A 24,630-nucleotide genomic window follows, 5' to 3' on the forward strand; every position below is an offset into this window, starting at 1 on the left:
TTTCTAGCTCCTCTCTTCCTCTAGCCCCTCCCTCTGCCTCTAGCTCCTCCCTCTGCCTCTAACGCCTCCCTCTGCCTCTAGCTCCTCCCTCTGCCTCTAACTCCTCCCTCTGTCTCTAACTCCTCCCTCTGCCTCTAGCTCCTCCCTCTACCTCTAGCTCCTCCCTCTGGCTTCTCTCTCTGCCTCTAGCTCCTCTCTCTGCCTCTAGCTGCTCCCTCTGCCTCTAGCTCCTCCCTCCTGCCATCTCCTATCTCAGTAATGGGAAAGTCTTCACTGAATGCAGATTTTACCTCAGAATTGAGAATTTTGATAATAACTGATCAATTCTGGTGGCGAAAGAAGCAGATTTGTCTGATAAGATATATTACAGAGTTGATTATTTTAATGTACACATTATTGATTTATGAAATAAAAATTATAATAACGGTTACACTTTACGATAACTTAAAGTAGTTGTTTCCTTTGAATAAATGTTAATCTTTAGGCTACTTTCACACATCAGTTTTCTGCATTCAGGCACAATCCTTTTTTTTTCTGATCCAAAGGATCCGGCAAAAAAATGTAAAACCGTATCCACCGGATCCGGTTTTTAACGGATCCGTTATGCCGGATGCGTACAAAACCGGATCCGGTGGATATGGTTTGCATCCGTTTTTGAATCCGGTTTGTCCTTTTTTTTGAAGGATCAGCTTTTTTAATTAATTTGGGCATGCACAGTTTACAAAAACGGATCCGGTAGCCGCATCCTTTTTTTACCGCATTGCGCCGGATCCGGCGTCCATAGGCTTTCATTGTAAAACACGCCGTATCGCGCCGGATCCGGCGCAATGCGGTTTTTTGCCGGACAAAAAAACGTTGCAAGACACGTTGCCTCCGGCCGCCGCTTTGATAAATTTTGCCGCATCCGGAAAAAAACGGATGCAACGCAAAGCCATCAGGTACAATCCGGTAACAATGCAAATCTATGGGGATAAAACGGATGCGGTACGGGATCCGTTTAACCCGTTTTTTTCCGGATTGTACCTGATGGAAAAAAACTGATGTGTGAAAGTAGCCTTAACTGCAGAGAGTTCTAAAGAAACAAGGATGTACTCATTTTCCCCGAGTCAACCATTTAGTTTTGCCTCTACTTCCTGTGCCTGGCATTGGCTGCAGCCCTGACATCACATGGCAGCTATGAGTGGGGTATTACCTCTACATCGGAACTCCCTGCTCAGAGCTGTTAAGCAATGCCAGACACCGGGAGTAATGGTGAGAGATGTCGGTGATCTCAAGGAAGGTGAAAACGGCAGTTTGTTTCTTTAAAATACCCGGCAGCCGGCGATTAACATTTACCGAATATGGACAACTTCCTCGACTCATTGACTGATGTGAAGTTACATGTCAAATTACACTTTTTGGGGGTAATCCAGCGCTGTGTTATCTGTCTGTACTGCACTCATAGATACATATATACCAGCAGTGAATTAACCACATGTTTATATTTGTTATGCCTCCAGCATCATTCAATATTCTACAATTGTATATACAGTACTTGAGAGAAATTTTCAGGGGTATGTTTTTTAAGATTACTTTTTTTTTTTTTAATAAAGACAAGTGTTTATGAAATGACCTCCCCTTCACCACAACGTCTCTCCTCCAACAGCTGCTTCGGTCTTGGTTGACGGGCTTCCGCTGGTGACATCATGACTACAGCATACGTGATCGCTGTGCTCGGCTGTAGACTTGAGGCCACTGCTGGAGCTCATCAATCACTGTGTCGCGGGCGGGAAGGGGACGCTGCGCTCACCATGCTCGGGTCCGGCGCTGCTGCTGCTTTGCTTGCTGCTCGGTGGCTCGAGCGGTGGGCCGAATCCGGGGACTCGAGCGGCGCTCCTCGCCTGTGAGTGAAAAGGGGAATGGTTTTGGGGATTTATTGTCTGTGACACCACCCACGGTTGTGGTGAGGTTGTGACACCACCGCTGCTCTGGACGGGGATCCCGGGAGCGATGACAGGGAGCAGCTTGGATGTTGTTTTTCCCCTCCATGGGTAGGGGGGTTGGTTGTCCCGGGGCCCGGTGAGGGAGGAATGGCAGGCGGGTTACGGGGCCTGGTGAGGTGCAGGGTCACGGGGGCAGCGCGGTGCCGCGCGGCATGGTGGTACTCACTCAGCCAATGATGAATGCAAAGTCTCCGGTAAAATAAACGGCTGGATGGACGGGTCCCACAGACGGCTGCGGTGGTTCTTCTCTCGGTAGGTTGGCGGTGACTGCCTTTCCCTGCACCTGTGTTATGTTCTCGGTTCTGGTGGCTTCCCACCGGTAACCCGCTCCCCAGCTTGGATGGAGGCTGAGGGAGCCCCTTTTGCCCGCAGGCTCTGGCCCTGGGAACTGTAGCCTTGGCGGTAACTGTATTTCCCTTCACGGTTTGAGCGGTTGCCTTCAATCGGGTCTTGACTGCTGGGAAACCCCGGAGGTTCCCTTCGCTAACAGATTTGACCGGTTTTACGGCAACTCCAAGTCTGGTCGGGGTCCGTAGGCCCTGCTGAATGGTGCTGGCTTCTCTTCACTCCCCGATCCGGTACCGGCGGGCCACAACCCGTCCCCGGTCCTTACGGTTCACGTCAATCAGCTCCTCCTGCAGACGGTCACCACCGTCTGCCAACCTTGCTGTATATGCCCTGGCCACGCACCCGGACACGGTCAGTCTCCTCCGCTACCACTTCACTCCTCAACTCCTCAAACTCAACTCTCAACTCAACTCTAAACTCAACTGCCTTCCTTTTCCTGCCTCCAGGACTGTGAACTCCTTGGTTGGTGGGGCCAACCGCCTTGCTCCACCCCCTGGTGTGGACATCAGCCCCTGGAGGGAGGCAACAAGGATTTTTGTCTAACCTTGATGTGCCTAGCTGGGGTGTGGGGTGTGTTGTTGCAGTACCTGTGACGTCCTGGCTTGTCCAGGGCGCCACATTCCCCCTTAGTAAAATACAGACCATCCGCGGGCTGCCCGTCCATCACCGGTTTTATTTTTGTTAACTGCAAAAGATAGAAAACGGTAAAAACATGTAAAAATCAAAAACATTTTACAACGGTACGGCTTCCGCTCTTCTCCCACCCAAACAACCTGGCCCTGATGCTGCCCCTAAGAAGTGGGCAGCACCCCTTGACCCCAGTCCAGAACCAAGTTGCCCGAGCGGGTACGGTCTCTTTCTGGGGACCCGCGTCCATGGGGACCCCTGAACCCCCCGGAGGATCGCCACCGGTTACGGTAGTGGCGGGCCTGGGCCCTCCCTTTCCTCCAGGCCCATCCTCCAAATCAGCCTCTCCGGAGGCGGTAACGGTTTAAGCCAACAATTATTTACATTCCACAAGTTCGTGTTTGCCCTGCAAGTTCTCGGGCTTGTCCGTAAGAAGTTCCTTACGCAACGGTTGCAGACAGTCCCTACGGAGACTAGTTGCCGGCAACGGCCGGTTCAATCATGGTTCCAATCAGATAATTTCTTCGGTTGATTCAATCTTATCATTCAAACTTTTATCTGTACTGGTGGTCCCAACGGGGACAACTTTTTGGCGGGGCTCCGCTGCCATCACTCTGACTCTTCCGCTGAGGTGGCCTCATCCTCTGCTACTAACATTTCGAACATGCAGTGACAGGCTGGTTGGGAGAGGGGTGCCCGGTATCCATTTCCACCGGTGCGCAGGCTATAGAAAACCACTGGCCCTCCTTCGTAGCGGAGACGCTCACTCGCCTTCTCGGACTCAGAGGTGGGCTCGGCGCCGGGGCCGGAGTCATTATCAACTGTCTCTGCGCCAGGCGGGTTACCACCAGCTGCCGCAGTCTCCGGGTTTCCGGCACCCAGCACGTCAGGTTCTACTGTGGTAGCACGGGGCAGCAGATCAGGTCGGTCAACACTGAGGCGCCCCATGGATAATGGCAGGGACTATACGAGGGCCGAGACCGGACGGGGCCCCCCAGCCGCAGTGGCCGGTCCTTGTGGGACATGGAGGCATGGGTAACTTGCCGGCTCCGTCACGTCGGCTCCCATCTCATACATCGGGGCAGTCGCAACGAGCGTTTCCACCTCATTGGTCCACTGCTCCATTATGAGGTATATCTGATTCTGTTGGCGTTGGTTGAATTCAATTACTCTGGCCTTCATCCACGCCACGGTCCCGGGCTCGGGCACGGAACCTGGCGCGATCCCTGCTAGGGCCTCGGATACATCTTCGTTAAGGGGCCACGGCCTCGGCGGCTCCCAGAGGAGCGGTTCAGGGCGGCCCCGAGTGTCTGCAGCCGGTCGGTCCGCCGGGGCGGATTGGCAGGGTACCGCTACCGGTTGGGCGGGTAGCGGGCCTAGTGGCGGGGTGGCAGTGACTAACGCAGGTAGCGGGGGAGGCGGCAGGGTGAGCGGGTGCAGGCCAGGCCCCCCAGCTGCAGTGGCCGATCCCTCGGGAATACAGGGGCATGGGTCCCTTACCCGCTCCTCCAATTCTTCCTCCACCTCGCGTCTCCGCATAGCAGCCACCACGTCCGCCATGTCGGCCTCCCACTCCTCCAGGAGGAGCTGCATGCGGGCCTGCAGACGGTTACTCAGCGGGGCGGTCCGGTCCTGCACCCACGCCGCGGTTCCTGGCGCGGGGACTACGGGGTTGTTAGTTGGACTGTGCATCTCGGCAATGGTGCTTTCCAGGAACCCAGTATGGCCGCAGAGTCCTGGCGTCCGTGCCGTTACAGCCGCGGGCTACATGCGGCCAGACGCCATCCGTCCCCCTTAGTCTTTTTCCGGCTCCTCCTCTACAGGGGCGGGGTTTCGGCTTTCGCGCCTCCACTGCTCGAGGAGACGCTCGAGCGGGGACTTTTCCGTGATGCCACCCACGGTTGTGGTGAGGTTGTGACACCACCGCTGCTCTGGACGGGGATCCCGGGATCGATGACAGGGAGCAGCTTGGATGTTGTTTTTCCCCTCCGTGGATATTGGGGTTGGTTGTCCCGGGGCCCGGTGAGGGATGAATGGCAGGCGGGTTACGGGGCCTGGTGAGGTGCAGGGTCACGGGGGCAGCGTGGTGCCGCACGGCACGGTGGTACTCACTCAGCCAATGATGAATGCAAAGTCTCCGGTAAAACAAATGGCTGGATGGACGGGTCCCACAGATGGCTGCGGTGGTTCTTCTCCCGGTAGGTTGGCGGTGACTGCCTTTCCCTGCACCTGTGTTATGTTGTCGGTTCTGGTGGCTTCCCATCGGTAACCCTCTCCCCAGCTTGGATGGAGGCTGAGGGAGCCCCTTTTGCCCGCAGGCTCTGGCCCTGGGAACTGTAGCCTTGGCGGTGACTGTATTTCCCTTCACGGTTTGAGCGGTTGCCTTCAATCGGGTCTTGACTGCTGGGAGACCCCGGAGGTTCCCTTCGCTAACGGATTTGACCGGTTTTATGGCGACTCTAAGCCTGGTCGGGGTCCGTAGGCCCTGCCGAATGGTGCTGGCTTCTCTTCGCTCCCCGATCCGGTACTGGCGGGCCACCGCCCGTCCCCGGTCCTTATGGTTCACGTCAATCAGCCCCTCCTGCAGACGGTCACCACCAACTGCCAACCTTGCTGTATGTGCCCGGGCCACGCACCCGGACACGGTCAGTCTCCTCCGCTACCACTTCACTCCTCAACTCCTCAAACTCAACTCTCAACTCAACTCTAAATTCAACTGCCTTCCTTTTCCCGCCTCCAGGACTGTGAACTCCTTGGTGGGTGGGGCCAACCACCTGGCTCCACCCCCTGGTGTGGACATCAGCCCCTGGAGGGAGGCAACAAGGATTTTTGTCTGACCTTGATGTGCCTAGCCGGGGTGTGGGGTGTGTTGTTGCAGTACCTGTGACGTCCTGGCTTGTCCAGGGCGCCACAACTGCTGCAGCCGCCGGTAGAGAGGCACCTTGGAGCAGGGGACAGTAATTAACAGCTTTGTTATTTTAACTTGAGCAAGCCAATAAGAAAAACTTTATAAAACATATACAATTGTAGAATATTGAATGATACAATGTACACTAATACATACATTGTATACATGTGCATATCACACACATACTGTACAATAAATGCTCATTACATACACATCATATACATGCTAGTGATGGGTGAGCGTCCTCGCTACTGTTTGTTACTCGATCGAGCTTTGGGTTGTCCTGACATAACTTGAGTACAGAATATAATGGAAATCAACGCGAAACTCAAGCATTTTCAAGCTCAGATGCTCGACGCTCGATAAAGTAATGAGCTTTAGTGAGAATGCTCGCCTATCACGAATACACACACATACACATATACAGCAGTGCTTATCAGATGCAGCTGCTTTGTAGCCATGCCCCTTTGTGTTTAAGTAGTAGGGTATCCTAGCAATACTTGGTGATTATACAATACCATTTGTATTCTGGCCGCTTTGGTGGAAGGAGCTGCTGCGGATCTTCACCATTTTGGTTTTTATTTCCCTATTTGTCTCACCTACCCTTGTGTTATATTAGTGCAGCAGTGGATCTAGTGAGCCTTATCTTCCAACTCACTAGCCAAGACTATTGTAGGGTCTTTTCAGGGCTTCAGGTTCTTGCTCGGTGACAGGTGCGGAGCCTGTATAGGGTCTGGCATGCTTGTTTGTGGTGTTGTTGAGGTGTGCTTTTGTTGTGCATCAGACATTTATTGGTCTTAACACACGTGCCATGTATAAAGCGTTAAAGCGTGACACCAGCTCTGCAAAGTTGCTATGTAATGTGCGGCCGTACAATGCCGGAGTGGTACAGTATCTCTCTGGTTCAGAGCATAATCTTCCCGCTACCAGAGGATTGTGCCACTGCCATAGAACATCTTGACTTTGCAGATGGCTGTCAAGAATCCAGAATAGGAGGATTGCGCCGCCCTTTGGGAGAATCCATCGACCGCGGCACCTAGCCCAATAGTTCGGAGACCTAGACTTTACTTTGATTTGGCTACAAAGATAGCAATTTTCCTTAAGTATGCAGCTGAAATAATTACGGCGTAGCACAATGTACTGACAGAGCCTTAAAATAGCCCTGGATGTCCCTTGTACCTCCTTCCTCATCATCCGTCGTGTTTGCAATCATTAAACAGAAATCTCTCAATTATGTCACATATAACTAATACATAATAGAATCAATACCCAGTAAACTCAGGACCAGCACTATCAGGCAACTTGTGCATATACGAGGAACAATGGCAATGGCAGCAGAGACCAAGGCTGTGGGGAAATCTGGGGTATGGCAGCGGTCATCTGCTGCATCTGGATGGTGATAAAGTACAGAAAAACATTGTTGTTTGTTACATATTTAATTTGCATGAAAATAATATGATACCACTAATACGGCATAAAACCTCACTTTGTAGGAAAGGCAAAAATTAGAAAGGTTAGAAATATAATGTGTATGATAATGTTTTTCTCTTTCCTTATTATCCTATGAGTAGTTTTGTTTTTGGGTTGGTAGATTACTAGTGTCTAGTCTTTCAAAACCCATTATTAGTGAAGGAAAACAATCAAGAAACATTCATCTCCTCTTTTTAATTGCAGGTATGTAACGGATGCCACGGTGGCAATTTTCGTAGCCGTCCTTCTTTTCATTCTGCCAGCAAAAAGTCCTAGATTTTCATGTTACAAACAAAACAGCTTTGATCTTGAAGATCCAGAGGAAGGTAAAATGACTGTCCAAGACGTTGCGATTCCGAGCGATGTTCTGTAATATAACATAAAGCTGCGGGCTGGTTTTATTACCCGTCAGTAGGAAATTAGATTTTTTAGTAAAATATATTTATCTATACTGTTTGTGTATATTTATTTACTGTTTTAATGGACAGTTTCCAAAGGATTCCACAGATCACCTTTGTAATGGTAAAGAAGTCTTTTCACCTATGGAGATTGTAACTAGGGATGATCGAATACCTCAAATATTTGGCTTTGCGAATATCCGACGAATAGGTCACCGCTGTGGGAATATTCTATGCGCAAAGTAAGTCTATGGGAAGCCCGAATAGTTCCAAAAAGTTGTTATTCGGGTTTCTCATAGATTTACATTGCGCATCGAATATTCACGAATAGTCGACCTATTCGGCAAATATTTGCGAAGCCGAATATTTGAGGTATTCGACCATCCCTAATTGTAACCCTTTTGCCTCTGGACAAAGAGAATGTCTTCTTGTGTCTGGACAGAGGGAATATCTGCTTGTATCTGGACAGAGGGAATATCTGCTTGTATCTGGACAGAGGGAATATCTGCTTGTATCTGGACAGAGGGAATATCTGCTTGTATCTGGACAGAGGGAATATCTGCGTGTATCTGGACAGAGGGAATATCTGCGTGTATCTGGACAGAGGGAATATCTGCGTGTATCTGGACAGAGGGAATATCTGCGTGTATCTGGACAGAGGGAATATCTGCGTGTATCTGGACAGAGGGAATATCTGCGTGTATCTGGACAGAGGGAATATCTGCGTGTATCTGGACAGAGGGAATATCTGCGTGTATCTGGACAGAGGGAATATCTTCTTGTATCTGGACAGAGGGAATATCTGCTTGTATCTAGACAGAGGGAATATCTGCTTGTATCTGGACAGAGGGAATATCTGCTTGTATCTGGACAGAGGGAATATCTGCTTGTGTCTGGACAGAGGGAATATCTGCTTGTGTCTGGACACAGGGAATATCTGCTTGTGTCTGGACAGAGGGAATATCTGCTTGTATCTGGACAGAGGGAATATCTGCGTGTATCTGGACAGAGGGAATATCTGCTTGTATCTGGACAGAGGGAATATCTGCTTGTGTCTGGACAGAGGGAATATCTGCTTGTGTCTGGACACAGGGAATATCTGCTTGTGTCTGGACAGAGGGAATATCTGCTTGTATCTGGACAGAGGGAATATCTGCGTGTATCTGGACAAAGGGGAATTTTTTGTGTGTATCTGGACAGAGGGAATATCTGCTTGTATCTGGACAGAGGGAATATCTGCTTGTATCTGGACAGAGGGAATATCTGCGTGTATCTGGACAGAGGGAATATCTGCTTGTGTCTGGACAGAGGGAATATCTGCTTGTGTCTGGACACAGGGAATATCTGCTTGTGTCTGTGTCGCGGGCGGGGAGGAGGGTGTCAGCACACTACGCTCACCCCTTCTGCTCGGGTCCGGCGGCTGCTGCTCAGTGGTAGCTCGAGTGGTGGGCCGGATCCCGGGGGTTTCTCGAGCGGCACTCCTCGCCCGTGAGTGAAAGGGGGTTGTTGGGTGCCGCCAGGTGTTGCGTTGCCCCTCCGTGGGTAGGGGTTGGTGATCCCGGGGCCCGGTGATGGTTTGGGAGGTGCAGGGCCTGGTGGGCGCAGGGACGCGGGGGCAGCGCTGTGCCTTGCGGCACCGTGGTACTCACTCAGCCTGAGACGTTGACACAGTTTTTACGGTAAACCAAACGGCTGGATAGACGGTCCCACGGACGGCTGCACTTGCTCTTTCAGTAGGTGACGGTGATATCCCTCTTCCTTGCACCTTTGTGTACTTGTTGGTTGCGATGGGTCCCCACCGGTAACCCGCTCCCCGGCTTCAAGCTGAACCGGAGGAGCTCTACTCTTTGCCCGCAGGCGCTGGCCCTAAGAAACTGGTGCCTTGGCGGTGGCGGTGTCTCTTCTACTCTGGTTGGGCTGTTGCCTTCAATCGGGACTTGGTTGTTAGGGGATCTACGTCCCCTTCACTGACGGATTCGGCAAATTATGGCGGCTCCAAGCCTTGCCGGGGTCCGAGAGGCCCCTGCCCTGGTGCTGACTGTCCTTCGGAACACTGCTCCAGACCGCCGGGCACACAGCCTACGGGGTCCTTCCAGGAACTTCCAAACGGTCCCCCTCCAGACAGTCACCGCCGTTGCTGACCTTGCTGACCTGGTCCTACACACAGCTGGGACCTCTCAGGCTTTCTTTCTTTCTTGTCACCTCCCTTGCTTTCCTCCTTTACCACTTTTCTACTTTCACTACTTGTTTACTCCTTCATGTCCCTCACTGGACTCCACTTAACTCCTCACTCAAGCTCGTCCCTGAGCTGACTGCCTGGTTTCTCCCGCCTCCAGAGCTGTGTCCTCCTCGGTGGGCGGAGCCAACCGCCTGGCCCACCCCCTGGTGTGAATCATCAGCCTCTGGAGGAAGGCAACAAGGATTTTTGGTTAGCTTAGGTGTTCCTAGCTGGGATGTAAGGTGTGATGGTGTGTGACCTGTGTCCCCTGGCTTGCCCAGGGCGACACATTCCCCCTTAGCAAAATGCAGACCGTCCGCGGGCTGCCGTCCAACACCGGTTTTATTTTTCTGAAAAAGATAACATAGTAAAATAATAACATATGTACATTTTTAATAAATCTTCCCTTAACGGGAGGCACATTTCTTAAACGTTGCATAACGGTTTACGGTTACGGTTTCCGCTCTCTCCCACCCAAGCAACCTGGCCCTGATGCTGCTCCTAAAGCCCAGGCAGCACCCCTTGACCCACAGTCCAGCACAAGTTACCCGAGCGGGATCTGTCCTTCCCTTCAGAGGGTAGCTACCTGTTCCTTTGGTGGCTGGGCCCCAGCCTGCTCTGCTCAGGGCCCTCCCTCCAACCTGCCTCTCCGGAGGCGGCATTGTGGAAACGGTAACGGTAACCAACATATTTACAAGCCACTTAACGTTTGTGGTTGCCCTGCAAGTTCACGGGCTTGTCCATGGATAGTCCTCCATGCAAAACAACTTTTTAAACGGTCCCCACAGGGACAACGGTGCCGGCTCCAGCCGGTTGCAAATCACGGTAAATCAGGTGAAACTTCGGTAATCGTTGTCTTATCATTTTTCAGAACTTTTCAAACTTTTCAAACAAACAAACAAAGTGATGGTCCCAACGGGGACTGTGCAGCGGGCATCCGCTGCCCTACTCCAGGCCTTCAGCTCCATCCAAGGGAGGGGGCGCAGGACTCACTCCGCTCTCCTGGCTGCCCCGCAGCTTCACATCCAGGGCAAACCACCCCCTCTCTCCGCAGTGTCGGGTGTACCGAACAAGGTCTCCCGGCATTAGGTTGCGGCCGGGATGCTCCTCAGGCAGGTGGGCATTCACATCCCGCCGGGCTACAAACACTTCGGCCTCCAGGCCCGGCTCGTAGATGAACCCGTAGCCCCGGCGGACATCAAACCGCCTCACCTGCCCCTCGTACAACGGGCTCGGACACGGAACGTGGCCTGGCGGAGACTTTCTTTTTCTCGGATAGCTCGGGCCACCAGCTCGGCCTTCTTCCGCTCCCTCTTGGCGATCTCCAGGCCCAGCGGTACCGGCTCCCTATCCCAATACGGCGCTGCCGCCAGCGCCGGCGCACGGGTCGGGCCCCGCGGGACATCCTGAACGTTGCCCACTGTCAGGAATCTGGGCGGCATGTCCCGCGGTGTCTTGGCCTTGGGCGCTGCCTTGCAACAACAACCCAGCGCTACCTCAGCCGAGGTGTGGGGGATGGGCATAGGGGCTTTCCGCTGCTGGGCCTTCGGCTCGGAGCGGGTCATCGGCTCCGGCTCGGGGAACTTCTCAGGGGATGCCTCCGGTTCAACCTTCGGGATCTTCCACGGTAACAACTCCGGTGTGCCGCGGGCTCCGGCTACAGGTCGGCCCGCCTGGGCGGGGATGCTGGGTACTGCTACCGGTTGCGGTGGTAGCAGGCCTAGTGGCGGGGTCACGGCCTCCGGGACGGGTGGCGAGGGAGGCAGCGGGGGGAGAGGGCTTGGACCGGGCCCCACAGCTGCGATGACCGGCCCTTCAAGGGCATCGGGACGTGGGTCACTCACCCTCCCTTTCTCCGCCTCCTCCTCGCGTCTCCGCACGGTGGCTATAACGTCCGCCATGTCGGCCTCCCACTCCTCCATGAGGAGCTGCATCCTGACCTGCAGCCTTTGGTAGAGCTGCGCGGTTCGGATCTCCACCCACGCCGCGGTTCCAGGCGCAGGGGCTACGGTGTTGCGGGACGGCATCTACATGATGGCTTCTTCTTTACTTCCAGGAACGGTATGTTTGCAGAGTCCTGGCGTCCCTGCTTTTATAGCTGCAGCTACATGCGTCCAGCCGCCATCGCGTCCCCCTTAGCTCTTTCCGGCCCCTCCTCTCTCTGGGCGGGGTCTTGGCCTTCGCGCCTCTACTACTCGAGAAGACGCTCGAGCGGGAACTTTTCGCGCCAAAGATGGCGGCTTCTGAAATTTTTCTGCCGGATACCTCCGGCGGTAACAAGGCGCACCTCTACCAGACGGCAGAGCGGTAAGATCCTGTTCGTGACGCCAAGTTGTCGCGGGCGGGGAGCAGGGTGTCAGCACACTACGCTCACCCCTTCTGCTTGGGTCCGGCGGCTGCTGCTCAGTGGTGGCTCGAGCGGTGGGCCGGATCCCGGGGGTTTCTCGAGCGGCACTCCTCGCCCGTGAGTGAAAGGGGGTTGTTGGGTGTGGGAATTGTCTATTGTCCGTGACGCCACCCACGGTTGTGGTGATTTCACCACCGCTGCTCAATACGGGGATCCCGGGGATGGTGATGCGGAGCAGCCAGGTGTTGCGTTGCCCCTCCATGGGTAGGGGTTGGTGATCCCGGGGCCCGGTGATGTTTGGGAGGTGCAGGGCCTGGTGGGCGCAGGGACGCGGGGGCAGCGCTGTGCCTTGCGGCACCGTGGTACTCACTCAGCCTGAGACGTTGACACAGTTTTTACGGTAAACCAAACGGCTGGATAGACGGTCCCACGGACGGCTGCACTTGCTCTCCCAGTAGGTGACGGTGATGTCCCTCTTCCTTGCACCTTTGTGTACTTGTTGGTTGCGATGGGTCCCCACCGGTAACCCGTTCCCCGGCTTCAAGCTGGACCGGAGGAGCGCTACTCTTTGCCCGCAGGCGCTGGCCCTAAGAAACTGGTGCCTTGGCGGTGGCGGTGTCTCTTCTACTTTGGTTGGGCTGTTGCCTTCAATCGGGACTTGGTTGTTGGGGGATCTACGTCCCCTTCACTGACGGATTCGGCAAATTATGGCGGCTCCAAGCCTTGCCGGGGTCCGAGAGGCCCCTGCCCTTGTGCTGACTGTCCTTCGGAACACTGCTCCAGACCGCCGGGCACACAGCCTACGGGGTCCTTCCAGGAACTTCCAAACGGTCCCCCTCCAGACAGTCACCGCCGTTGCTGACCTTGCTGACCTGGTCCTACACACAGCTGGACCTCTCAGGCTTTCTTTCTTTCTTGTCACCTCCCTTGCTTTCCTCCTTTACCACTTTTCTACTTTCACTACTTCTTTACTCCTTCATGTCCCTCACTGGACTCCACTTAACTCCTCACTCAAGCTCGTCCCTGAGCTGACTGCCTGGTTTCTCCCGCCTCCAGAGCTGTGTCCTCCTCGGTGGGCGGAGCCAACCGCCTGGCCCACCCCCTGGTGTGAATCATCAGCCTCTGGAGGAAGGCAACAAGGATTTTTGGTTAGCTTAGGTGTTCCTAGCTGGGATGTAAGGTGTGATGGTGTGTGACCTGTGTCCCCTGACTTGCCCAGGGCGACACATCTGGACAGAGGGAATATCTGCTTGTATCTGGACAGAGGGAATATCTGCGTGTATCTGGACAGAGGGAATATCTGCTTGTATCTGGACAGAGGGAATATCTGCTTGTATCTAGACAGAGGGAATATCTGCTTGTATCTGGACAGAGGGAATATCTGCTTGTATCTGGACAGAGGGAATATCTGCTTGTGTCTGGACAGAGGGAATATCTGCTTGTGTCTGGACACAGGGAATATCTGCTTGTGTCTGGACACAGGGAATATCTGCTTGTATCTGGACAGAGGGAATATCTGCGTGTATCTGGACAGAGGGAATTTCTGCTTGTATCTGGACAGAGGGAATATCTGCTTGTGTCTGGACAGAGAGAATATCTGCTTGTGTCTGGACACAGGGAATATCTGCTTGTGTCTGGACAGAGGGAATATCTGCTTGTATCTGGACAGAGGGAATATCTGCGTGTATCTGGACAGAGGGAATATCTGTGTGTATCTGGACAGAGGGAATATCTGCGTGTATCTGGACAGAGGGAATATCTGCTTGTATCTGGACAGAGGGAATATCTGCTTGTATCTGGACAGAGGGAATATCTGTGTGTATCTGGACAGAGGGAATATCTGCGTGTATCTGGACAGAGGGAATATCTGCTTGTATCTGGACAGAGGGAATATCTGCTTGTATCTGGACAGAGGGAATATCTGCGTGTATCTGGACAGAGGGAATATCTGCTTGTGTCTGGACAGAGGGAATATCTGCTTGTGTCTGGACACAGGGAATATCTGCTTGTGTCTGGACAGAGGGAATATCTGCTTGTATCTGGACAGAGGGAATATCTGCGTGTATCTGGACAGAGGGAATATCTGCTTGTATCTGGACAGAGGGAATATCTGCTTGTATCTAGACAGAGGGAATATCTGCTTGTATCTGGACAGAGGGAATATCTGCTTGTATCTGGACAGAGGGAATATCTGCTTGTATCTGGACAGAGGGAATATCTGCTTGTGTCTGGACAGAGGGAATATCTGCTTGTGTCTGGACACAGGGAATATCTGCTTGTGTCTGGACAGAGGGAATATCTGCTTGTATCTGGACAGAGGGAATATCTGCGTGTATCTGGACAGAGGGAATTTCTGCTTGTATCTGGACAGAGGGAATATCTGCTTGTGTCTGGACAGAGGGAATATCTGCTTGTGTCTGGACAGAGGGAATATTTGCTTGTGTCTGGACACAGGGAATATCTGCTTGTGTCTGGACAGAGGGAATATCTGCTTGTATGTGGACAGTGGGAATATCTGCGTGTATCTGGACAGAGGGAATATCTGCGTGTATCTGGACAGAGGGAATATCTGCGTGTATCTGGACAGAGGGAATATCTGCTTGTGTCTGGACAGAGGGAATATCTGCTTGTGTCTGGACAGAGGGAATATCTGCTTGTGTCTGGACAGAGGGAATTTCTGCTTGTATCTGGACACAGGGAATATCTGCTTGTGTCTGGACAGAGGGAATATCTGCTTGTATCTGGACAGAGGGAATATCTGCGTGTATCTGGACAGAGGGAATATCTGCGTCTATCTGGACAGAGGGAATATCTGCTTGTATCTGGACAGAGGGAATATCTGCTTGTATCTGGACAGAGGGAATATCTGCTTGTATCTGGACAGAGGGAATATCTGCGTGTATCTGGACAGAGGGAATATCTGCGTGTATCTGGACAGAGGGAATATCTGCGTGTATCTGGACAGAGGGAATATCTGCGTGTATCTGGACAGAGGGAATATCTGCGTGTATCTGGACAGAGGGAATATCTGCGTGTATCTGGACAGAGGGAATATCTGCATGTATCTGGACAGAGGGAATGTCCATTTGTCTCTGGACAGAGGCAATATCCGCTTGTCTCTGGACAGAGGCAATATCCGCTTGTCACTGGAAAGAAGCAATATCCGTTTCAACATTTCAGAGTAAAACATATATATGGCCGCAATGACGCAGCCAGTGTTTGATTCATGATGCCCATGGTTCAGACATCATTAATCTACTGTCAGGTTGGCCTTTTATCGGTTTGTCCCATGAACAAAATCCATTTTAATCAATAGATCTTATAATAATAATAATTTATTCAGTTGGATGTGTAAATAAAATGTTCCTACCCTCAGATAATATATGAGCCCCTGCTATGTGCTGTGTAATGGTTGTGTCTGACCATACAGGGACATGGTCTGATCATACCACAGCTTCTGGACAGAGGAAGACACAAAAGAGTATACAGAGATTACAGCATGGGATCATAGCTGATTCTTTTTGTGAGGTAAAACATTTTCCTGACTGTTTTTAAACATGTTTTTCTTCAGAGAAAGAATTATTTGTGATCCTATGTTGTCCTGTCTGTATATTCTTCTGCTTCCTGCCCTGCCCAAGAGACGTGGTATGATCAGACTATGTCCCTGTACGGTCAGACACAGCCATTACACAGTATATAGCAGGGGCACATTTATGCAATTATCTCAACACGAACATTTTTTTAACACCTCAAATAATAGAACACATTATTCCAAGATCTATTGATTAAAATGAACTTTGCTAAAGGGAAAACCTCGTTCCGTTTCATCTCATAGTAAAAGTGTTGACTGGAATAACCATGGCACAGGATCAAGAGGGTACACCATAAATCTGAGGGGGGGGAAATCGTGTGAAAAAAAATCCTAATTTCTACGTTGACGAGGATAAGAGCCGCACTCTATTACAGTCTGTGAGAAATGCAGAGCAGCCATTATTATGCCACTTGTGTTGGTTAAAGACAATATTCTCATGTCTTATAGAGCAAGAGTCATTTATGTCTGTGCCATTATTGACATGGGCAGTGGTTCATAAGAAGATGCCCTGGAGTATTATTCTCCTTCTCGGTGGCGGTTTTGCTTTGGCAAAAGGAAGTGATGTAAGTCCCAATCTACCGTAATTAACCAACCCTTATCATAAATTGATATGTCAATGTACTGATTTTATTATCTTTATAGGCCTCTGGACTGTCATCTTGGCTCGGTGAACAGATGACATTTTTACATAGCATTCCAGCATGGGCCATTGCCATCATTTTGTCTTTAATGATTGCGGTCTTTACCGAATGTGCCAGCAATGTCGCCACGGCAACTCTATTTCTACCAATTCTTGCCTCCATGGTGAGTTTGTTAATTTAGAATGTGATATCCAGTCAGTCATAATTGTTATTTATCATAACATATGAAATGCATTAGTTATTGAACCCCAGAGTGTTGCACTACGTAAAAATAATCCATAATTATATCCCATACTGACACCGCCACTCTGATCTGCATTTTTTCAGTTCAGATGAAATAGAGAGGGCTGCAGACGATCAGTGGCCGCTGATTGTCTGCAGCAGTCACATGACATTGTTTATAACAAGAAATTGGTGGGGGCCATAGGGCTTGGTGCAGAGGAGAAGCACCTGTCTTGCGGTAACTATACTTTTTCGGGGTTCTTTTTTTACTATGTACAGGACTTTGGGGCAGTAATTAAATGGTTGTCCAGTAGTGGACAACCCCTTTAAGGAAATACATTTAAGTGCCAAGTATGAAGTACTTGGCTTTCCATTAGTTTCCACTGAAATCTTATGAAAATATGTGGAAATGTTACATATTGTAACGCTCATGGCCAGTGTAGAGGCAGCGAGCGGGGTTAGTAGACCCACTGGACCACAGGGGGACCCAAGCTTTCCCCTTAGTGGGAGGGGCTTAACTAAGCACCCACCGGGACAGCAGCAGCTAACCCCCAAGGCAGGTGACGGACTCAGGAATAGCCGGGTATAGATGGGATGACTGAGGCAGTCTGGAAAGGTGGGTAAGTACAGGAGAGGTGGGCATGGCAGAGATAGACAGGTATAGAAAGGCAGGTACTAGACACAGACACAGGGATAATGGGACAGGAGCTCAGGACCTGACAACTATCTAGGTAGCAGACTGACTGACTAACTAGAAGTGTTGCACAGGCACCTCCTTTAATGGGAGGATGCCTTAAATACATAGTGCTTCTCAGCTATAGGCTGAGAGGCATTTCTGGGAAATTTAAGAGGCAGGCGTGTGTGTGTGTGTGTGTGCGTGTGCGTGTGTGTGTGTGTGTGTGTGTGTGTGTGTGTGTGCGCGCGCGTACACATCTTGGGTGCACTCCTGGGAACCCTGTACGGCATGTACAGGGCCCAGGAGGAGAAAGAGGCAGTAGCACATGTGGATGATCAGGGAAGTGCAGAGGAGGACGCGACCCTGCTGGGGTGGTGAGTAAGTCGGGTTCTCTTCAGAGACGACAACACTAAACATATGCTACATTGCAAATAGTTAATGATAGTTCACAAGCTGAGTATGACGTCCTCCTTACATTATTGCGCCATACTGGAAAGCAGCTCTGATGAACTCCATAACTGCTCATTACACAGTCATCCATTTATTTGAATAGATACAATATAAATCTACATTTAGCAGCCTCATTTAGCTTATCTCAGGGATAATAGCTGGTTCCTGGGGTTTCCAGTATTTATATACACAAAGAACTTCTGATAACCAGAGCTTTCCCATCTATCGTTTGTCCTACGTGTGTCCTAATATTCACTTTTTCCATCATTTTCTTGTTCCAGGCAAAATCAATCATGGTAAACCCACTGTACATTATGATCCCGTGCACTCTCAGCACTTCCTTTGCTTTCATGTTACCTGTGGCCACACCACCAAATGCAATTGTCTTCTCATACGGACATCTACATGTGTCAGATATGGTAAGTATCTCGACAATTGTTTGGAGGGAAAAGGGACATCTGTGAGGATGGTTGGGCAAAGAAGTCAGCAAAATGTAGTAAAACTGGGTGTGATTCATAATTTTAAACTCTTGGAAATGCCACTAGTCCTTATTTTTGCACTTTATTTTATTTTTTCTTGTCTTCCCGAAGAGATTAATTTTTTATATCTCCATCGACATAGTTATATTAATGCTCAATTTTTGAGAGATGATTTGTAATCTTGAATGACACATTCATTTTACAATATAATGTGCTATGAGGAAAAAAAATCCAAATAGTAAAAGATTGAAAAAAAACCAATCCCCAGCAATTCCACTGCTGTTTTGTTTTTTTTCCTGAGCCAATTCCATATTGTGAGGGCAGACTTCTGCTGTATGTGTACAATACTCTTTTCCACCATCAAAATGTTAATCTGTCTCACATAATGGGAGAGAAGATAGAATCTGGCTCAACTGTAGTAGGTTGGTGTCACAGAATAAAAAGGTCAAAAATCAAAAAACTAATATCCGGGCACACATATAATAAGAGGCAAAAAAGTAGAAAAACTGTACGCTTTTTTGATGCTATTTATTGGTGCAAAAGACAAGTTTCCAAAGTTCTTGTTTAGGTCTCAAATATTGGACCCCCATGATCTTACGCAAATGATCTACTATATCATGGGAATACCATAAATCATTGTAAATACTAAAGGCAGCAAATGGGGAAGATTTACAAAAAATTGTCTAATTTTTAGAAAATAGTAAGTTTGGCTACACAGTCTATGCACCAAACTTATCACAGTACGTAGAACCACAAGGGAAAAATTATCAGCTAGGAATCCACGGGAAATATATAAAAATTAACTTTTAATATTCCATTAATATTCCGATACACTGGCATGACCGGAGGAAGGCATTGCCGCCGAAACGCATTGTCCTCAAATTTAACCACTGAACATGTCAGATTGGAATTCCTAGCTGATAATTTTTCCCTTGTGGTTCTACGTATTGTGCGGTTGACTTCCTTATATCGTGCTTGGATCCTGAGGACTTTACTACAAAGGGGCATACAGGCATACCTTCTGAATGGTGGACGAAGCACGTTTAGGTGCAAAACACGCGTCAGTGTGTCTGTGGGATGCCGTGGCAGTCTTACGCTTTTGGACTTTTGGTAATGTTATGTTGCATGTTACATGGAGTAATATATAGATACTGCAAACTGTATTCTTGTTATAATTTATACATTACTTAATGTTTACTATTGGGATAAGGTTTGCAGGTTTGAAGGATTTCTGATACAAAGTAACATTTCATATTACCCATATATGGTTATCCATTTATGATAGAACAACAAGTCCCCGGTGTTCCCCATTATTCCATCTGTCCCTCCTGGGCTGATCCATTATTGTTATGTGTTTTAAATATTAATTGTCAATAAAGATGAAGTGTTTTTGCATTATACAATATGGCTTGCATATTCTTCCTTGGTGTTTATATTGATTTCATGCAATAGAGGCCCTATATGGTTATTGTGGTCTTTGGTGTGTTTACACAGTCTATGCACCAAACTTATCACAGTACGTAGAACCACAAGGGAAAAATTATCAGCTAGGAATCCACGGGAAATATATAAAAATTAACTTTTAATATTCCATTAAAATTCCGATACACTGGCATGACCGGAGGAAGGCATTGCCGCCGAAACGCATTGTCCTCAAATTTAACCACTGAACATGTCAGATTGGAATTCCTAGCTGATAATTTTTCCCTTGTGGTTCTACGTATTGTGTGGTTGGCTTCCTTATATCGTGCTTGGATCCTGAGGACTTTACTACAAAGGGGCATACAGGCATACCTTCTGAATGGTGAGCGGTTCCTTTTTTTCTTTTTTTCTTTTAAAACTTAACACTGTGTTTAATAAATTTGGTGAATCTTTTGACTGTCTCGTCCAAGTTTAGTCCACCTATGAGTCGGCTCAGTTTATGGTAATAATTTACTCCATAATACAGTGTACAGTGACACCATGTAGGTCACACCCTTTCCCGATAAGAAATTCCCCACCCCCATTTTGGGTGGGTTACACCTAGAGATGAGCGGACTTTTGGAACTTCAGTTTCGTGGTTTACAGCCGGACTTTTTTAAAGTTTGGTTCTTGACCTGAACTTGTTTTAAAGTCACTGATTGGCAGTTCGGGTCTCCGACCACATGCAGCCAGTTATTTTTTTTTTGTGTGATGCACACTACATCTGATCATGCTGTTGTTACATTCAGTACGAGCAGTTGAAACACTGCAAGTGGCTCACACTGGACTGACCACCGAGCGAGCGTACCTGAGCACAGAGCTGGTATGCACACGTAAAACACCGGAAGTCCAAATCCAAACTCTGTTGTTTTTTTTAAAAGACTGTGTTCGGTACGTACTTCAAACAATGAACATTGGTTTCGCTCATCTCTAGTCACACCCCTTAGTTAGCAAAAGTATCTGCTTCACACGTAACGGGGACATGGACACATGTAGACCCATTAAAATCAATGGGTCTGTACACAGCTGTGTGTTTTCACATGGACTATGTGTCCGTGTGGAGCATACATATGTCCGTGTGGTCCACACATAGACATGTCAGTTTTTCTCCGGCAGCACGGGTGTCACACAGACCACACAATGATGCTATCCGTATGACATCAGTGTGACACATACCGGAGAAAACCACGTGTATGTGAAATAAAATGCTTTTCTACAATCACCGCTGATGTCTCCAGCACTGCTGCCACTTGCTTCCAGGCCCCGCTCATTACATATGCACTGCACCGCGGACCGGAAGCAACAGCAGTACCGGACAGGAAATTATAGAAGTTCATGCTGTCCGTGTGTTATGTGGATGTCACATGAAGAGCACACTGACAGCACATGGTGAACACACACACAGACACACGCACACAGATACGCACCTACACCACGGACCGTGCAAAACGTGTTTTGCACGGACGTATGAAAGAGGCCTAAGCCAGAATCAGTTTAGTAAATCTGTTTCAATGTGTTTTCTAACATCTTTTGTCCACAAAATATCATCTTATATTTCTCTTGTTTTTAGGTGAGGACTGGCATTATGATGAATATTATTGGTATCTTATGCACAGCCATAGCCATCAACAGTTGGGGCCGTCCCATGTTCAATTTGGATACTTTCCCAGCGTGGGCCAACACTACAGATGGGCAATGATGCAAAATAATTTCAAGAGAAGTCACAGTCACAAAGCTACAACGATCACGAACAACATCACTGTGAAATTTTGAGAATTAAATATCCTCAATGCGAGTAATGAATTAGCAAGATACAAAATTCTATAAACCTTACAAAATCAAGGGAAGAGAAAACTGGACAAAAAAACAAACAAAAATATTACACTGATAGATTAAGTTTCTTCCAATATTTCACGGACTGATTCCAGTATCAGACCTTCAATGACACTTTTTGTAAATACGCATTTTGCACAAGTTGTTATTTTTTTTTCCTGGTGTTTGGTGATTAAGTAGAAAAATTGAATGGTGAAATCATCAGGATTTCACTATTATACAGTTATATTATAGGCAACCAATGAATCGGCTGAATCGTAAGTAATCTGTTGTACTGGTAGGAAGGATCGGGCTGAGATCTTACAGTATTTTCAGTGTTATAGGTTTCGGTTACTTAATGGTTGTTACTTATTTTGAGAAAATATCATGGGTCCTCCTTAGTTTGCATACATGATGGCAATGAAAGGAGGAGCATAGACAACTGGATAATTTAGTGGAAATCCATTCAGCTCCATCTGTTTACTGCCCAGTTTAATGGGCCTAAACTTTCCAGTTATGTATATATATTGTGGATTTTGTGGTAAATTGCCGTGATCAATGAGTTGAAGTTTTTAAACGTTTATATTCGGCCAAAGCATCATACTGTTTTTCACAATGAGGGTATCATGGTCAGAATGCCTCTCATAGAGTAAAGCGGGCTTTACACGCAATGACATCGCTAACGAGATGTCGTTGGGGTCACGGAATTCATGACGCACATCCGGCCTCGTTATCGACATCGTTGTGTGTGAAACGCATGTACGACCGTTAACGATCAAAATTACTCACCATATCGTTGATCGTTGACACGTCGTTCTAATCCCAAATATCTTTGCTGTTGCAGGACGCAGGTTGTTCATCGTTCCTGCGGCAGCACACATCGTTACGGGTGACACCGCAGGAACGACGAACAACATCGTACCTGCGGCCGCCAGCAATGAGGAAGGAAGGAGGTGAGCGGGATGTTCCAGCCGCTCATCTCCACCCCTCCGCTTCTATTGGGCAGCCGCTTAGTGACGTCGCTGTGACGCCGAACGAACCTCCCCCTGAAAAGGAGAGATTGTTCAGTGGCCACAGCGACATCGGTGAAGAGGTAATTGCGTGTGACGCTGCCGTAGAGATTGTTCACTACAGCAGCGATCACCACGTGACGTGCCACCGACATGGGCGGGTGCTGTCGCAGCGTTTAAAGCCCGCTTAACACTTATTCATTGGATTGCTGCTTATTGTAGTAAGTAATCATTTTACTGTGGTTCTGCATTTGTCTAACCAGCAGTAATCTTGTAGTACATGTAGATATGCATTGTTGGGCATTATGTAGGTCTCTCTAATGTAGGAATGGTCATGATCTTGGTCTGGCCTCCACTATACACAGTTTTTGGAATTTGGCAACCATCTAATGTGTATGATACACTTCAGATTTAAACTAAATAAATATTTGAATTACAACACCTACTTTTTTTGGCTCACTTGAAGATTAGCTCAGTTACCACATAGCAGATTAGTCCATTCTCCCCAAACAGAACACATGAATGCTCTGCCAAGAAAGGCGTGTGTGTATTGGGGAATCAGAACTTGAAATAGCTGTTCGGGTGACTATTAGCTAAGGTGTATGGCACTTAAAGGGAATTTGTCAGCAGGTTTTTGCTACCTCATCTGACAACAACATAATGTAGGCAAAGAGATTCTGAATCCAATGGTGTATCACATAGATTACTGGGTGCAGCCGTCTCACATAATGAAAGAATTGAGTTGGGAGAGCTGTCCTGACCCCACTAGGTTCTCAGTAGAGATTGTGCATTGACTGTGAGGTGTCAATCACAGCAGGGGGCATGTCTGACTGCCATGCACATGAGTTTCTAGTCCTGCAGTATTAACACAAGGTAATAAAGCCATTAGTTTAAGTAAACAATAGTTCACAAACAGATAAGAGTGCCACAGTTGCGTTTTGTCTTTTAACTCCTACATCATACTGTCCTCAAATTACATAGCAAAAACCTGCTGACGGATTCCCTTTAAAGGGGTATTCCCATCTTTTACATCTTTTTACATGTGGATGTCATTTCCACAGGATATGTTGTAACTGTATAAGTGATGCTAGTCACTCCAATAGGACCTGCATCCTCGTCTCTTGATGTGAGGCGCTAGTGCTGTCTGTGAAGAGGTGGACTGAATTCCGACCACCTGTTCACTGACTGCACTGAAACAAGACCCATTTTAAAAAATAAATAAATTGTCAGGAATCTAAAACTGGTGCTGTCATTTCAGCCAGGCATGTTTTACTCTGAAACATACATTTAGTTGCCAGGTACCATGCAGCTAGGGTTATTAGTTCAATAAGCCGGTCCATGGAGACCTCAAGGGGAGGGCGGTGGAAAGAAGGAGATGGTCATCTTGGACTTGTCAGCCTGGCCGCCTGCTTCCCAGCTGGCTGCTAATTATATGTTTTCTCTGAAATGCTAAACTGTTTAAAGTAAAATATAGTTTACTGAAATTACAGAGCCAATGTCTGATTCATGAATCAGCAGTCAGGTTCCATTGAATCCTTCAGAATTGCCTGTGAACCCACTGCTTACATTGATTGTTACTCATGCTAAATGTTTATAGGCTCATTGTATGGATTTTCATGTAGTCCTTAAAGGGAATGTGTCATCAGAAAACGACCTATTGCTTAAATCAAGATTTTGGGTTCAATGCATGTACATGTTTGTCAATATATATATATATATATATATATATATATATATATAACGCAAACCGGAAGGAATAGCACGCCACTGCAAGATGCTGTGGTAGCCATGCTGGTTCAGTATGCCTTCAATTTTGAATAAATCCCCAACAGTGTCAGCAGCAAAGCGCCCCCACACCATCACACCTCCTCCTCCATGCTTCACGGTGGGAACCAGGCATGTAGAGTCCATCCGTTCACCTTTTCTACAAAGAAACGGTGGTTGGATCTAAAGATCTCAAATTTGGACTCATCAGACCAAAGCACAGAT

The 24,630-nt window shown here is 48.6% G+C and overlaps 1 protein-coding gene across 1 annotated transcript in view; it reads left to right on the forward strand.

Annotated features, from left to right (window-relative positions):
• The window catches only part of SLC13A5 (solute carrier family 13 member 5), a 155,275-nt gene extending 130,960 nt beyond the window's left edge, over positions 1-24,315 (forward strand). The window contains exons 9-13 of the mRNA XM_075335275.1: positions 7,540-7,661; positions 16,338-16,453; positions 16,533-16,694; positions 18,161-18,298; positions 21,390-24,315. Coding sequence (XP_075191390.1) covers positions 7,540-7,661; positions 16,338-16,453; positions 16,533-16,694; positions 18,161-18,298; positions 21,390-21,518 — 667 coding nt within the window. The 3' untranslated portion in view covers positions 21,519-24,315. The remainder of the gene's footprint in view (positions 1-7,539; positions 7,662-16,337; positions 16,454-16,532; positions 16,695-18,160; positions 18,299-21,389) is intronic.
• Positions 24,316-24,630: the final 315 nt, after the last annotated feature.

Source organism: Anomaloglossus baeobatrachus, chromosome 2 (assembly GCF_048569485.1).
Source record: "Anomaloglossus baeobatrachus isolate aAnoBae1 chromosome 2, aAnoBae1.hap1, whole genome shotgun sequence".
NCBI lineage: Eukaryota > Metazoa > Chordata > Amphibia > Anura > Aromobatidae > Anomaloglossus > Anomaloglossus baeobatrachus.